This window comes from Vipera ursinii, assembly GCF_947247035.1.
Source record: "Vipera ursinii genome assembly, chromosome: Z".
Classification (NCBI taxonomy): domain Eukaryota; kingdom Metazoa; phylum Chordata; class Lepidosauria; order Squamata; family Viperidae; genus Vipera; species Vipera ursinii.
In genome coordinates this window covers 83,666,143-83,680,769 of record NC_139517.1, presented here as the reverse complement: position 1 = coordinate 83,680,769, position 14,627 = coordinate 83,666,143, and the positions used below count along the sequence as shown (strand labels likewise).

The 14,627-nt window shown below is 36.6% G+C and overlaps 1 protein-coding gene across 1 annotated transcript in view; it reads left to right on the top strand.

Annotated features, from left to right (window-relative positions):
- The window catches only part of NR1D2 (nuclear receptor subfamily 1 group D member 2), a 28,352-nt gene extending 14,136 nt beyond the window's left edge, over positions 1–14,216 (top strand). The window contains exons 3-8 of the mRNA XM_083376143.1: positions 987–1,075; positions 1,427–1,571; positions 4,764–5,416; positions 8,026–8,211; positions 9,573–9,783; positions 11,444–14,216. Of these exons, the coding sequence (XP_083232269.1) occupies positions 987–1,075; positions 1,427–1,571; positions 4,764–5,416; positions 8,026–8,211; positions 9,573–9,783; positions 11,444–11,640 (1,481 nt within the window). The 3' untranslated portion in view covers positions 11,641–14,216. The remainder of the gene's footprint in view (positions 1–986; positions 1,076–1,426; positions 1,572–4,763; positions 5,417–8,025; positions 8,212–9,572; positions 9,784–11,443) is intronic.
- The last annotated feature ends 411 nt before the right edge of the window (positions 14,217–14,627 follow it).

Sequence of the window (14,627 nt, the reverse complement as noted above, 5' to 3'; positions counted from 1 at the left end):
CAGTATTTGAATGCCCTTTGTACAAATCACTTAAATGAACATCTCTGTTTTTTCTGATTATTTAAGTATTGCCAATTTTAATAATAACTTATTAATTTAATACTTTTTGCACTGCCTAATATTTTAATCTCAGAAAACAAACTTTAGTTGGTTTATTACTCAGAGAATTAAATTCCATGATCAAAAGTGGAATTGTTGATTCCCGGAACCTATTTGCAACATGTTAATCAGTAATGATATTTCATCAGTTCATAAATCAGCATTAGATACATTTTCATTCTTTTGTTTCACCCCATCACATGCTGAAACATTTGTGTTTACTTGATAAACCTACTGCCTTGTTTCTGAACAAAGGAAATTTTCAGATGGCATTTAAATCTAATAAAATTGTGCTATTATTGTAGATCAGGGGTGTCAAACTGATGGCCCACGGGTGGGATGCGTCATCTGGAAGCCGCACCCACCCCATTGCTGGCAATGGCAAAACCATCCCAATATGTTGCGCGACGTCATGTGACGTTGCGAGTTTGACATGTCTGTTGTAGGTGATACAGGGTAACATTTCAGTTACATAGAACAGATGTATCAGTTTTTATTTGTCCTAAACAATGCTATTTTTATACAGTCAGCATTAGTTAATAATTAACACAGATTTAACAGCAAGACTCTTTTACACCTTAAAATTTTAGATGCAGTTTGGAGGGCACGTTTGGCAATGGGATTTATTTCAAAGGCAATCTGCCCAGATTTCCTAGAGTGCTTTTTTCTAGAGTTATACAACATTATATTTTAAAAGCTATACAGCTTAATCTTTTGCTGACTCCTATATTAAAATATTTTTATCATTCTTTGAGACGTATATAATAATGACCCAAGAAAGCAGGTGTACAGAACTATATTCCTTTACATTACATTACATAACAAATCAAACCTATCCGTGCTTCATTTTCCATGTTACTACTGTTTTCATACTGTTGCATTTTTAGAATTTAATGGCATGGTCTTGCTGTGTAAAGTCTGTGGAGATGTTGCTTCAGGATTTCACTATGGGGTCCATGCCTGTGAAGGCTGCAAGGTAATTTTTCTAATATAAATGGCTTAAGAATAAATATAAATTTAGGAATGAGTATAATTGTTGCTGATTACCTGAAATATAGTCTGTGTTTTATTTGCTAAATTGCCAAATTTAAAATATTTTCATTTTCTTCTAAATAAGTATAATCAGCAAGGCTAAGGGTAATATTCTTTCAAGTTTTACATGAATTTTTTGTGTGTATTTTATTCCATTGTTTTTAATCACAACACAATTTCATAAGCCTTATTTAATTTGAAGATTAAACATGCAAGATTGTGTTCATATAATATAATTGGGAGCCTGTTCGCCAAAAAAAACCCCACCAACTAAAACAATTGCTTATTTTTTCAGGGTTTCTTTAGAAGAAGCATTCAGCAAAATATCCAATATAAGAAGTGCCTGAAGAGTAACAACTGCTGTGTAATGAGAATGAATAGAAACAGGTGTCAGCAGTGCCGATTCAAAAAATGTTTGTCAGTAGGAATGTCAAGAGATGGTATGTTTCTATATTGAGCAGTGACCTTCAAAAGGTGAATTGTTGTACGTTTTGTGTTTAATTCAAATGAAAGTTTTATAAAAATGGTGATAAAGTAGAGGTTAACATTGTGCTCTGCTTCCAATTGCACCGTAACCAAGTATGGAAATGATGCTGGAACATGAAATATGTTCCTACAAGAACTTGTAATCCCAGTGTAACTTGTAATCCCACCTGCTGCCGGCGTCAACTTCCCTCCGCCCTGTGCGCTCCCACAGAGAGGGCCTCCTCAGGGTGCCTCCGGTCAGAGAATGTCGGCTGGTGGCCCCCAGGGGGAGGGCCTTCTCTGTGGGCGCTCCGGCTTTATGGAACCAGCTGCCGGTCGAGCTCCGGACGGCACCGGACCTTCGCTCCTTTCGACGCGGTCTGAAGACCCATTTATTTGAACAAGCTGGCCTGGCCTGATGGGGGATGTTAGGGTTTTTAATGGGGTTTTTATACTGTTATTGTTTTTATCTGGGCGATTATTTAATTCCTTTTAATTTTTGTATTCTCTATTTATATGTGCCCTGTTCACCGCCCTGAGTCCTTCGGGAGAAGGGCGGTATACAAATTCAATAAAAGTAAAAAGTAAAGTAAGTGAGCATTTGTGAATGCAGGTGGTCCTCTACTTACAAGAGTTTGTTTAATGACTGTTCAAAGTTGCACTAACACTGAAAAAAGTGACATGACTATTTTTCACACATACAACCATTGTGATGTCCCCATGGCTGCATGATCAAAATTTAGACTTTTGGCAACTGGTTCATATTTATGATGGTTACAGCATCTCAGAGTCATATGATCACCTTTTGTGAAGTTCTGACAAGCAAAGTCAATGGGAAAGTCATATTCATTTAACAACTGTGTGACTTGACAACTGCAGTGATTCATTTAGCAACTGTGATTATAAAGATCATAAAACAGAGCAAAATTTATTTAACAACTTGCTTAGCAACAGAAATTTTAGATTCGGTTGTGGTTGTAAGTCTACCTGTTAAAAGCAATGAGCTTGTATTCGTGGTATCAAGAGTATCCATGATGGAGGGAATAAGCAGTATGCAAGGCTATATTCACAAAGGGCTCTAAACCATGTTTGTGAAGGGAATAATTACATCTTCAACTTGTATAATTGAAGAATGGGCTGTCAGGATCCCTTATATGTTTACATGTTAGATACGTGGCCATCCACGTCTGTGATTTTAAAATAATGAAAACAAAAATCTGTCCAACTCATAAATCTAAGACTAAGTGTTGCATCTCCAGACACATTACCTTAATGTGTTGTAGTGTACAATAAAGCCACTTCCAATGCAATGTAAAAAGGCTAAAACATTTCAATATAATATATTGATTAAAGAAAACAGCAAATGAAAGTCACTAATATTTATAGTTTTTATTTAGTTAATTCATCAGAAAATGTATAAGGGATCTTAATCATCAAGGAAAAATATAGGAGATTCTTTTAGACTTTATCACAGATTCTTGACTTTACTATTTATCAATCACTGGAAACAATGCAAATTTCCAAACAGAGTTTTCTAAGAGGATAATTTTCAAGGAAGAAAATTCAAACTGACTAGTACTTTGGCTAACTTTATAAGCTGTTTTTCCTGAAATATATATACTTCCAATTTAGGCTGAGCCGTAAGAAAATTAGCCTGGGATCCGGTAAATTAGTTAGGTTAACCTAGATCTGACTTTTTGTTTTTTTTAGAGCAATGTTGCTCAAATAAGATTACTTTTTACAATGTGTGAACTTCAACTCTCAAAACTCCCTAGCTAGCCAATTTTGGGAGTTGAAGTCTATACAGCTTAAAGTTGCCAACTTTGAGGAATACTGATTTAGAGGAATGATCTAGTTAGTACAGGGCTGTGAAACTGCTGGCCCACAGGCCAGTTGCATCATACGGAGGCTGTGCTCACCCCAGCTCCGGCAATGCAAAAAAAGTCGTGTTACATCATGACACGTCATGTGATGTGGCAAGTTTGATACCTGTGATCTAGTAAATGGGAAGCATCATACTATTGTTAATTAATCATGGCCTGGTAACTTAACTTTATTAATTGAATCAAGGAGATACTAGTCTAAACTAACCACACTGGCTGGTTTGCTTCATATATAGAATCACAAAGTAACTAGTGTTTTAGCTAAATTGGTTGTGCAAGACCAGCAAATTAAGGAACTAAAAAAAATTATAGGGCAAATACATTTGCAATCTTAAAGGTAAAGGTAAAGTTTCCCCCGCACATACATGCTAGTCATTTCCAACTCTAGGGGCCGGTGCTCATCTCCGTTTCAAAGCTGAAGAGCCGGTGCTTGTCCGAGGACGTCTCCGTGGTCATGTGGCCGGCATGACTAGGGTTTCTAATATTACTTTGTCCATGTCTGCCCTTTTTGGATATCATCATTGCTCACAAACTGGTTTTCATTTCTCTCAAGCCAAAGTATCTCAGTACAGTCAGTCTGCCACTTTCGGATAAATTTTTGTTATTCTTTGAATTTTTAGTAAATATAATCACAATACTTTCCAAACTGTGAGTAGCCCTGGTTACTACATTTTCCCTGTTTTCATTCCAAGTTGTGTATTCCAAGTTGTGTCTTTCTGCTCTTTTTTCCTTAGTCATGAAAACAGTGCTTACATTCCTGCCTGCATTGTTGAGAAGAAAAATTGCTTATCTATTCTTATTTTATTAATTATTTCAATGCTTTATTAATAACACAGCTTTCTGGACAACCTAAGCTATATTAATAAAAGAAAACAACATGAGAATAAAGTACAAAAAACAATATAGGGAAAGGAAAGAGAGAATATTTATAAAACTCAGCATCTTTTCCAATAGCCCTTTCTGTCCAGAAGCAGCATAAATGTACAATTTGCTTTTAGAAAGAAAAAGAATTATAAAAATTTTGCTCACTCTCTTCATTACAATGGAAAGTGCTGCGTGGGCTGTGTATAAATTCTCTTCCATTCCATGTGGTATTTCATATTTGAGAAAAATGCATCTTCAGAATTTAGAGTCCCAGAAATAGTTGAGTAGTCTTTTGGTCCTTGGTCACAATTAGATTCTCTGTTTAATCAATAGTATGATTTCTTAAGGAAGAATGCAGTGGCATGCTTATTAGAATTTGATGTAATGTAAAACTAAAGGCTCTGTCTGTCTTCCTTATAGCTGTTCGATTTGGCCGAATTCCTAAACGGGAGAAGCAGAGGATGCTAATTGAAATGCAAAGTGCCATGAAAACCATGATGAATACGCAGTTCAGTGATCACTTGCCCACTGAAGCATTAAAAGATAGCCAAGAAGTATTGCTCTTAGTGCCTCAGGAACAGCTGAACTCCAAACTACAGCAAGAAGAAACGACCAAAAGGCCCTCTTCTCCTTCTCCCCTTCCTCCTCCACTATGTCCTGCTCTTCTTCTGCCCTCTGATATCGTCAAGGAAGAAGTGATTGGCATGGTGACTAGTGCCCACAAAGATACATTTATGTACAATCAGGAACAACCAGAAGAAAGTACCACTGTTGTGCAGCATCCAAATGGGGGAAAAAATCTTAAATACTTGGAGCAATTCAATTCTGGTGGTGAAGCTGATCATGGTAGCATAAACAGTATGCTTCAAAATGGGAATGTTAAACATTTCAATGGACAGTATAAAGGGCAAAACAATATGCACTATCCATGTGGGTATAATCTTTGCTTCCATTCTATGAACTTCGCCAATGGCTTTGCCACAAAAGGGTTTAATAAAATGCTCGAAAATGGATTTTCTTCCATTGAATCTCTGAATGCCTATTCCTGCAGCACTGGAGGCAGAATGCATCTGGTATTACAACTATTAAATACTATTCTTTAGTTGTCATAAGCTTAAATTAGTCACATAGTCCTGGGAACAATAAGGCGGTAGAGTGTAAAGGTAGTCCTCTAGATACAACCAGTCACTTAGCGACTGTTTGAAGTTACAACATCTCTCGCAATAATTTGCCTTTTCGACTGACCACAAGGACACTGCAGTGTTGACCCCTCTCCACTCTTCCCCCCTGGCCTTATGCCTACTTCCCACCCCATATCTGCCACTGATTGCACCACTGTACTACTCAGTGTTGCTAGACCACTTGGCTTCACCATAGATGCAGGCACTATTTTCCGAGCAGCCGTAATGAAACAGTCCCCTAATCACCTGTGCAAGTGGCTTCCCTCGCACTGGTTTCTTTCCCTACAGTGGAAGCAGTTGCCCCAGATTTTGCTGGGGTTGGATTTAACCCCCTGCCTGCACCACTCAGGGCCCAGTTTCTACCTATCTACAGTAGCCAGGAACTTCATCCCACTATCCAAGGGGCTACCAGTTCAAAAGAAAGATAAATTCTGCCAGAGTCTACATGGGGTGGGAAGAGCTTTAAGAAAGGAAAGTCAGAAGACACATTCACACACATACACCTCAAGCATTCCTTCTTGCAATGTCTGAAGGAAGGCATATGTCTCTCTGTGTGTGCTGCCCCCTGAAAGAAACTTTTATCCTCTCCTTCCATTAAAGAAAGGAACAAGAATGTTTAGAAGTTCTCTTCCAAAGAAAAGCTCTAAATGCCTGGGAGACTCCAAAGATGTAAAGCAGCCAACTTCTTCACAAAGCCCTGAACATCTGGGAATCTTCAGCCCAGCTCTCTTGACTTCAGTTGCTTTGCATGCCAACTGAACTTCGCAATTTCCTTTTTCCCATGAAGTCATCCAGCCTGGCCCTTTAAGAAGAGGAAGATAAAATTGCTAAAACCAGCCCTCAGCTCTAGCATCTTAACATGCCCCTTTTCTCATGCTCCTGGACAGGGTTGGCATATTGCTGCTGGCTTCATAGAGAATAAAAGCTGCCTTCCCTTTTCCAAAGCTCTTCTCTGAATGTGGCTCCTAAGGCCGATAGTTATAAACAGTGCTTTTTTTGTAAAAGAAAAAGGTGCCGGAACTCACACATGTCATACAACCCACCTTGCCTACTCTACAAGGTTCCATCCAAAAAAGGTGCCGGAACTCCGTTCTGGGCGTTCTATGAGGAAAAAAGCCCTGGTTATAAGACATTTCAGCTTGACTTGCATGGGTTAAAACCATCAAGCACAATTCACAATTCCTAGCAGAGATTGGCTTCAAATGGAAAAAGCCGTTTCCATTGAAAGGGAAGCAACCATGCCCAGAGAAGAGTTTGCAGAAAAAGAAGAAAAGCATGCTAAACTTTTGCTTTTTGAATGGGGGCTTTGGGAGGCTGTCTTCTTTTTGCAGAGCCTTAAAAAAAGAGTTCAGCTCTTTTTTCTCTCTCTCTATGAAGCCAGCTCCAGTGGTTATAATGTGAACCCCACAATCCTTAAGCACATCCATTTAGCCCTCTTTTCTGGAAACTGGAAGTAAATATCCATTCCTAGCCAAAAAATAAAGGCATGTGACTCTGGGACACTGCAAACAGCCATCAGTGCAGGCCAGTTGCTAAATGTCCTAAATGTGACCGTGTAAATGGAGGGGGAGGCGTCATTAGAATTTCAAATCTATATCATAACTACCTTTTTCTGGATTCCTCGTAAATCCGAACAGTTGCTAAGTGATCAGTTGTAGTTTGAGGACTCCCTGTAGTTGGAATATGAACACAGTTGAAGAACATTTCTATATATGAAGACGCTTTAGGATGGAGAAACGCCTTCCCTCATATGTGCTTTTTTAAAACAAATACCTATGAATTCAATTGGGGGGGGAAACAAATGTTAACTAATTACTAATTGTAGTGTGACTTTCTGTGGAAGTATACGTCATTTAAGCAAACCAACTGAATAGTGATCACTCCCATAGCAATTTCACTTGGAAGCTGAGAGTACAACATTCTTTGATTCTTTTACATTCTTTGATTCTTTTACACTATTTGTGCTGTATTTTTCAAATGGCATAGAAATTAAGAGAAGAAATGTGCATGCCAGTGATTCAAACATTTTAAGCCTTAACAGTTTTTTTTTATCTCTTTAGGTGAAGTGAAAAATATTTAAGATTACAGAATGTACTTACAGTCACAAGGTCATATAATTTGTTCTGGTTAGTCAATAGGGTTGTAATTGCCTACCAATTGCACTAGATGGAAATAAAATTATCACAGCCATTCAAAAATTGTAATGCAAGGATGCTCTGCCAATGTAGGTTTGCAAGTATAAAATATCATGGGAAATGGATTTTAAAGTAGATGCTCATACTTAATTTTCTTTTCTAAGAAAGATTTTATTATGCACAAGAAGAAACTTAATTTTAATTAGACACTAATATTTTTGAAACATACTCACTAGCATTTTTAATTATGAACTGTTTTAATTATAAATAATTGTGTTATATTTGAAGACATTGCCAGTTTCATAGTTTTTGAAAAGGAAGGCGTTCAGAATAGCATTTTCATTTTATATATGTTTAAATATCCAGGTTTGCCCAATGAACAAGACTCCTTTTGTGGATCCAAATATGTCTGGTCAGGAAGTCTGGGAAGAATTTTCTATGAGCTTTACCCCCGCAGTAAAGGAAGTAGTGGAATTTGCCAAGCGTGTTCCAGGTTTCCGAGATCTTTCCCAACATGACCAAGTAAATCTTCTGAAGGCTGGAACCTTTGAGGTGAACATTTCCTTTTTGTTTCTTCTTCTTCCATCAGTCAAAATTGATAAAATGAGTGCAGTTACTTTGGTACACTTGGCATATATCTGCTGTAGTTATTGGGGAAATCTGGCAAAATTTGCCTCTTTATGTAATTACAGATTGTATATTTTACTTGGAAATTTCATCCTGTCTCCTCACTCATTTTGAAAAGCACTCGCCTTTTTTTTGCTGTATCCAAATTGGTATCTCTGTGTAGCATCTGCCAAGTGAGCTTCCCTGGCTGGTGATATCTATTGCCTAAAGCGCAGGTGGGGAACTATAGCCCTTTTATGACTTGTGGACTTCAACTCCCAGAATTCCTGAGCCAGCCATGCTGAGTCATGCTGGCTCAGGAATTCTGGGAATTGAAGTCCACAAGTTATAAAGGGGCCATAATTTCCTTCCTCTAGTCTAAAGGGACCTACACTTCTGTCCGCAATTGAAATCCAGTGCTTCCTGATTATATTCAGTCTTGCCTTTTAGAAAAGAGTCACACTGAACACGAGAAAACTTGCATTTAAGAAGTGCCAATTATCATCTTGTTTTGCCTCATCTTTCCTTTTCTGAGGAAAGAGATTGCTTTTGAGCTGTGTTACTTTAAAAAAGTTTTAAATATTGGTGCTAAGTAACATTCTCAATCCCTTTCAAGGCTGTGTGGAATGGAGGTCAGCTTACACCAGTGTTTTTGACTGCCCCCCTGTGGAATGCCTCTCACTTCAACGGCAATAAAGTTTTAGAAGATATAGCATTTTAATTCAGAACCATTTTCATATCCTCAATATAACAGTCACTTTTTGTGAGATGGGCAGCTGTATAAATTTGATAAATAAATAATATGCCAATAAAAATATCAAAGCCAAGTGAGGATGTCTCCATAACCCCAAACTCTAAATATTTTTTTTTACATATAACCTGGCCTGTTTCTAAATTATATAAATAGTTGCTTGGATTTTTTTTTAAAAGCTTGAGATTAATCATGTCTTCAGTAAATTGTAAGAAAGCCCTTTTAAACAAATAAACAGAGGATATAAATTATATAGGATAGTAATCATTTTGTGTTTGGACTATTTTAGAATTAAATCTTCAGGATATATCTCACTACTTCATTACTAATAGTTGGAGAGAAGAGAACCAGGATATTGAAGGTCTGGGAAGTAAAATCCCAGAAGGCAGTAGTTTAGATCACTTCCCTTTAATTTTAAGACAAATCACCAAGAATTGACCTTGGCTCAGAGAAGACTTTATCTTCAATTTTATGAGCTGTCAAACTTTGAAGATTCTATATGAACTGAGTATAGATTTACATACGAGCTTTTCTCCCTAAATTTTCTTTTGACTAGGTACTAATGGTACGGTTTGCATCCCTATTTGATGCAAAAGATCGTACTGTCACTTTTCTTAGTGGAAAGAAGTATAGTTTGGATGATCTACGTACCATGGGAGCTGGTGATCTGCTGAACTCCATGTTTGAGTTTAGTGAAAAGCTAAATTCACTGAACCTTAGTGATGAAGAAATGAGTTTGTTTACAGCGGTGGTGCTTGTATCTGCTGGTAAGAAAACAAAATGAACCTTTATATGTAGCAAAAAATAAAATATCTTTTGTCTTTCACAATATATGAAATCTGGTTTGGGGCTTGGACTCCCCTTCTCTCCCTCCCCTGGGTTTCTTCACACTGTTTAACAAATAAGATTATATATGAAATTTACCTTATAGTATTTTTTGGAGGTGCCTCATTAACGGTTCTGTTCTTGTTCCTTTTATACAGTTGGTTTGCATGAAAAGGGAGGAGAGGCAGATTTTTTTCAGCTGTAGCTACATTTGGGACTGTTTTGGGGGTTAGCAAAGAGCACACATGCTGCTATTTTTCAGTAATGATGCAATATTTCTACTTTATTAGGGATGCATTGTTATTTTTCAGCTGCTTTTACATATGTAAGATTTTTGGTGAGATTTTATTTGCAGCTCACTTTTAGTTCCATATTCTTTCTCTTGTGAACTTCTAAAGACAATATACTATTGAATTTTAAAATAAAATATATCCTGTGGGGTGGGGAGATTACACTGTTTGCCTGTTCTGATCCATATTGCAATAGGAAATGTAATTTTGAATTGTCATGCAGTCTGATCTATGATAATTAGTTGTAGTTACTGAAGTAAAAAAAATATTTTTGCACCTACCAAGGACAATATTTTTTCTAAGTCCACTTACCATGAATTCTTTATCATGCAAAGGAACATAATTTTTCATTGTGGAATAAATCATAAATATAATATAGGAGGGGAGTGGACAGCCTAACACCTGCCCTCTTACTCTTCTGGGTGGCAAAGAAGAGTATTCTGAAGTCACACTCACGGAAATAAACACCGTAGAAAATCCTAATTTGTTAAGACTCTTCCATCTTCCATTCCTGATTATGTTAGGATCCTTACCTAGTACCCTGCGCATTCCTGTTAGCTGTACACTCTAGCCACACAATTCTATTGTTCTTTTCCACAATAGAATATTGTCAGAACCTTGTTTTACTTTACTGCAACTCTGATCTCTGAGATGTTCTAATATGTGTGTATTTGTTACTCTGCTCAAAAAGATAAGTAAAGATTCCTCTACATATCCAAGCTATTGGATCACAATTTCAGTTGTCATTATCTCCAGAATGTATTTGCCTACCTTAGGGTGCCCTTCCATCCTTCATTATAAATTAAGGACCTAAGATGTTAATTTATATAGGCCTTGAGCTGTAGCAGTTGTGATTTACCTAGTTTAAATATCATTTTCTAACTTAAATGCTTTGATGAATACCTCCGTACTTCAGTGGCGTAGCATGGGGGGTGCAGGAGGGAGCGGCCGCACCGGGCGCAACATCTGGGGGGGCGCTTGCACTTGCAGCTCTCTGCCCCTGCCTGGCTCATTCACTCTCTCTCACTGCAGTGCTGGCTGTGCGAATCCGATCCGAGCCACCGGGTCGCCACCCACTGTGGGGGGGGGGTGCCAGGCATGCGGTGTGGAGAGAGAGCGAGGGACTATCTGGGGGAGGGACAGTGCAGCGGCCACCCAGCGGGTTAGGGGGTGCAAATTACTTGCCTTGCCCCGGGTGCTGACAACCCACGCTACGCCACTGCCGTACTTTGCAGAAGTTTATACAGTGTATGTTGCAATATATGTTGCAAACCAATAACTGTCTCCCTCCCATTGTTTATCTTTTATTTAGAACGATCAGGAATAGAGAATGTCAATTCTGTGGAAGCACTGCAAGAAACACTGATCCGTGCACTCAGGACTTTGATCACAAAAAATCATCCAAATGAAGCCTCTATATTTACAAAACTACTTTTGAAATTGCCTGACCTGCGTTCCTTAAATAACATGCATTCTGAAGAACTTCTAGCCTTTAAAGTTCATCCATAGGCTTTTACCTCTTACTTATATACTGTACTTGATTTACCTAAAATTGATTGTTTTTATTTTGTGCTAAAATATTTGTTTATAATTGTACATGCTTCTGTGAAAGATTTGCATAATAGTGAAATGACCTCTTACCATGTAGTAAATGTGTCAGGTTGAACCTTACTTCACCGCTGACAAAATGGCCACAGATTTCTTCTTGATTATCCAATACTGCCCCCCTTGCACACTAAATGTTATAGATGCTGACTTCTTTGTCTTTACAGAAAAGATCATTTAATTATCCTAAAGAGAAATACACAGTGGCTACAAATGGAAAGCAGCACTTTAAATGAAGCTAGACTACATTGGTCCAACTCATCCTTAAGTAGATACTTTGCTATATGAGACAGTTTTTAAAAACTGTTTCTGATTTCACTATGAATAGTTTATAAAAGAATCAGTTTAGTATAAAACTATACATTCAGCTTTGTACATGTTTATATGTGAATATGCATGCACATACACACATAATGTGAACAGAGATGGTTGCATTATTACTTTATAATCTTCATGTACATACATAATTACATAAGTATGTAAATATAAATAAACTTCACAATATTTTCAGCTGTGAAGAAGTTAAAGGACTACCCATATGAATGCATTTGGTTCTGTACAGTTGAAGTAAGTATATTAAGAGTTTAGAGATTCCCAAATTAGTATGTTGATATGCTGAACTTGTTAATTTTGAACACTTAAAACAATAAAAGTGAAGAGATAAATAGGTTATTGAAAATGTGGGGCTTTTTTCCTAAAATTCTTTGCCTTTAATATTGTATGCATCTACAGTGTAGGCATGTAAAGTTGATATCACCCTTGCTAGTTTTTCTGTAAATTTTTCATGGAGAATCATGAAAAGTGTCCAGAAAACTATGTTATACATTCATTGCAGATTGGGTGTTCTGTGAATCATTTGCGCTACATATATATGCAAATTGAATGCTACATAATCAGTCTTGTAACATTAGTGGGACTTTTAAAGTCAGTTTTGTTACATCTCCAAAGCTTTTTCAAAACTGATCTAGGTTGTCTGATGTCTGTGAAGTTCTGTTAATTTCATGACTTTTAAATGCCGGTAACACATTCCTAAGCAAGGATTTACTGTATTTTGTGTTGCATTTTTTAAATTTATATATTAATTGCTTCATGTTGTTCACAGTGTGAAAATATTTTAGTTGGATCAAAGTACAACTATGTCAGTATCAAACTGTGAGATTTTTCAAAGGATGACTTTTGAAAATACATTGATATTTCATGTAGTTATTTAATACTTAACACATCTTGAATTTTCCATAACTTTTTGGGAAAATTTACAATATCATAGTTGATACATAATTTTTTAGGCCAATGCATCACTAATTGTAAAAATATTTGTTTGCAATCTTATTATATAGCATTATTATTTTATTTAAATTAATTTCTGTGACCTTGCTAGACATCAAAGTCCTATTTTGTTTAATTCAAGCAACTATTGGGATATATTTTCACTGTCATAATTTGATCTCTTTAAAAAATGCTCAATTGCAAGTTACAATTTTTTTTTGGGGGGGGGGTGTAATTATTATTTTTAAAATAGTTACCAAATATCAAAATCCCAAAGACAGGCTTGTCATTTCCCATCATTTTTTTTAAATGGAGGCAAATTACTTGATTCTAGATTTCTAACAGGCAATGTTTTTCTCTGGAAGGAAAGTGTTGCTTGAACCTTTGTGAACAATTACGTTTCAAAGAACCAATTCCCCAAATACATATATAGGTTAGCAAAATATCCCATAAAATAAACTTGTACAATTTCAACTTAAGCTTGATCTTATTCACTGAAGAAGAAACCTTCAGTTTCTTGAGAAACAAGATGTAGATTTGAATTCAACTTTTGTCTGAAGTCTGGAACCTTAGGTGTAGTACTGATATTATGCTATAGAATAATATCAGTACTACACCCTTTGTCTTGACAGAATAATGGGAACAAGTGTCTATAGAGGTTCTCAACCATTCAGATCATGGCTTTTCCAAAGATGCTTTTCCAAAAGGCAACTGGATTTTCTTGTGTCCCCCCCCCCCGAAAATGTTTCACTTCTCATCGAAGAACTGAAGAAGCTTCTTGGACAAGAAGCAAAACATTTTCAAGGGGGAAAAAAACAAAGTCCAGTTGCCTTTTGGAAAAGCATCTTGGAACAATGGGAGCAGTGACTTTTATCAATATTCATACAATAACAAAGATGAACATGGTGACAAACCATTGCATAATAGCCCCTGACTTTTGCCAAATACTATGTGCAGGTGGAAGAACAGTCTTTATGTCAAAAATGACATAAGGTTTAAGCTTCTGAATTTTAAAGAAGCTGTGTAATGTGAACTGCTTTACTGTGGTCACTGGTTATATGCTGCTTAAAGTACTGAGAATTATGTCAAACTTTTGAATACTGTTGATGGGCATTGCTGAGGAAATACAAAAATGTACTGTATGAGATAAAATAATTTTTTTAAAAAAGAATGGCTTTACTTGTTTAAAAAGATTAAATATGGGCATTATGATGGCAAAGCATTTTTCTTATGATTGTGTGTCCTCATTTTCAAAATTATAACTGAAACCTGAAGAAGGGAGATCCTATCTCTTGGACTAATGACTTGTGAATTTTGATTATTTAGAACATTTATTTATTTAATATACATCTACAATATAGCACTATCCATACAGTTCCTTCCTAAAACATTTTTCATTAAATCAATATAAATTAAAGGAGAAGCAGTAAAAAACATAGCATTCAGATAGGAAAGGCCTGAGCAAACAACATTTCAACAGGTTTTATTCTCCAGTATTAATATCCCATGTCAAATCTGACCGAATCTAGGCAGATGACAGACAAAACATTTAAGTGTAAAAAAGGAAGCATAAAGGAGAAGCACACAAATGAAGCATTTAAGAACGATTAAGCACTAAAAAAAGC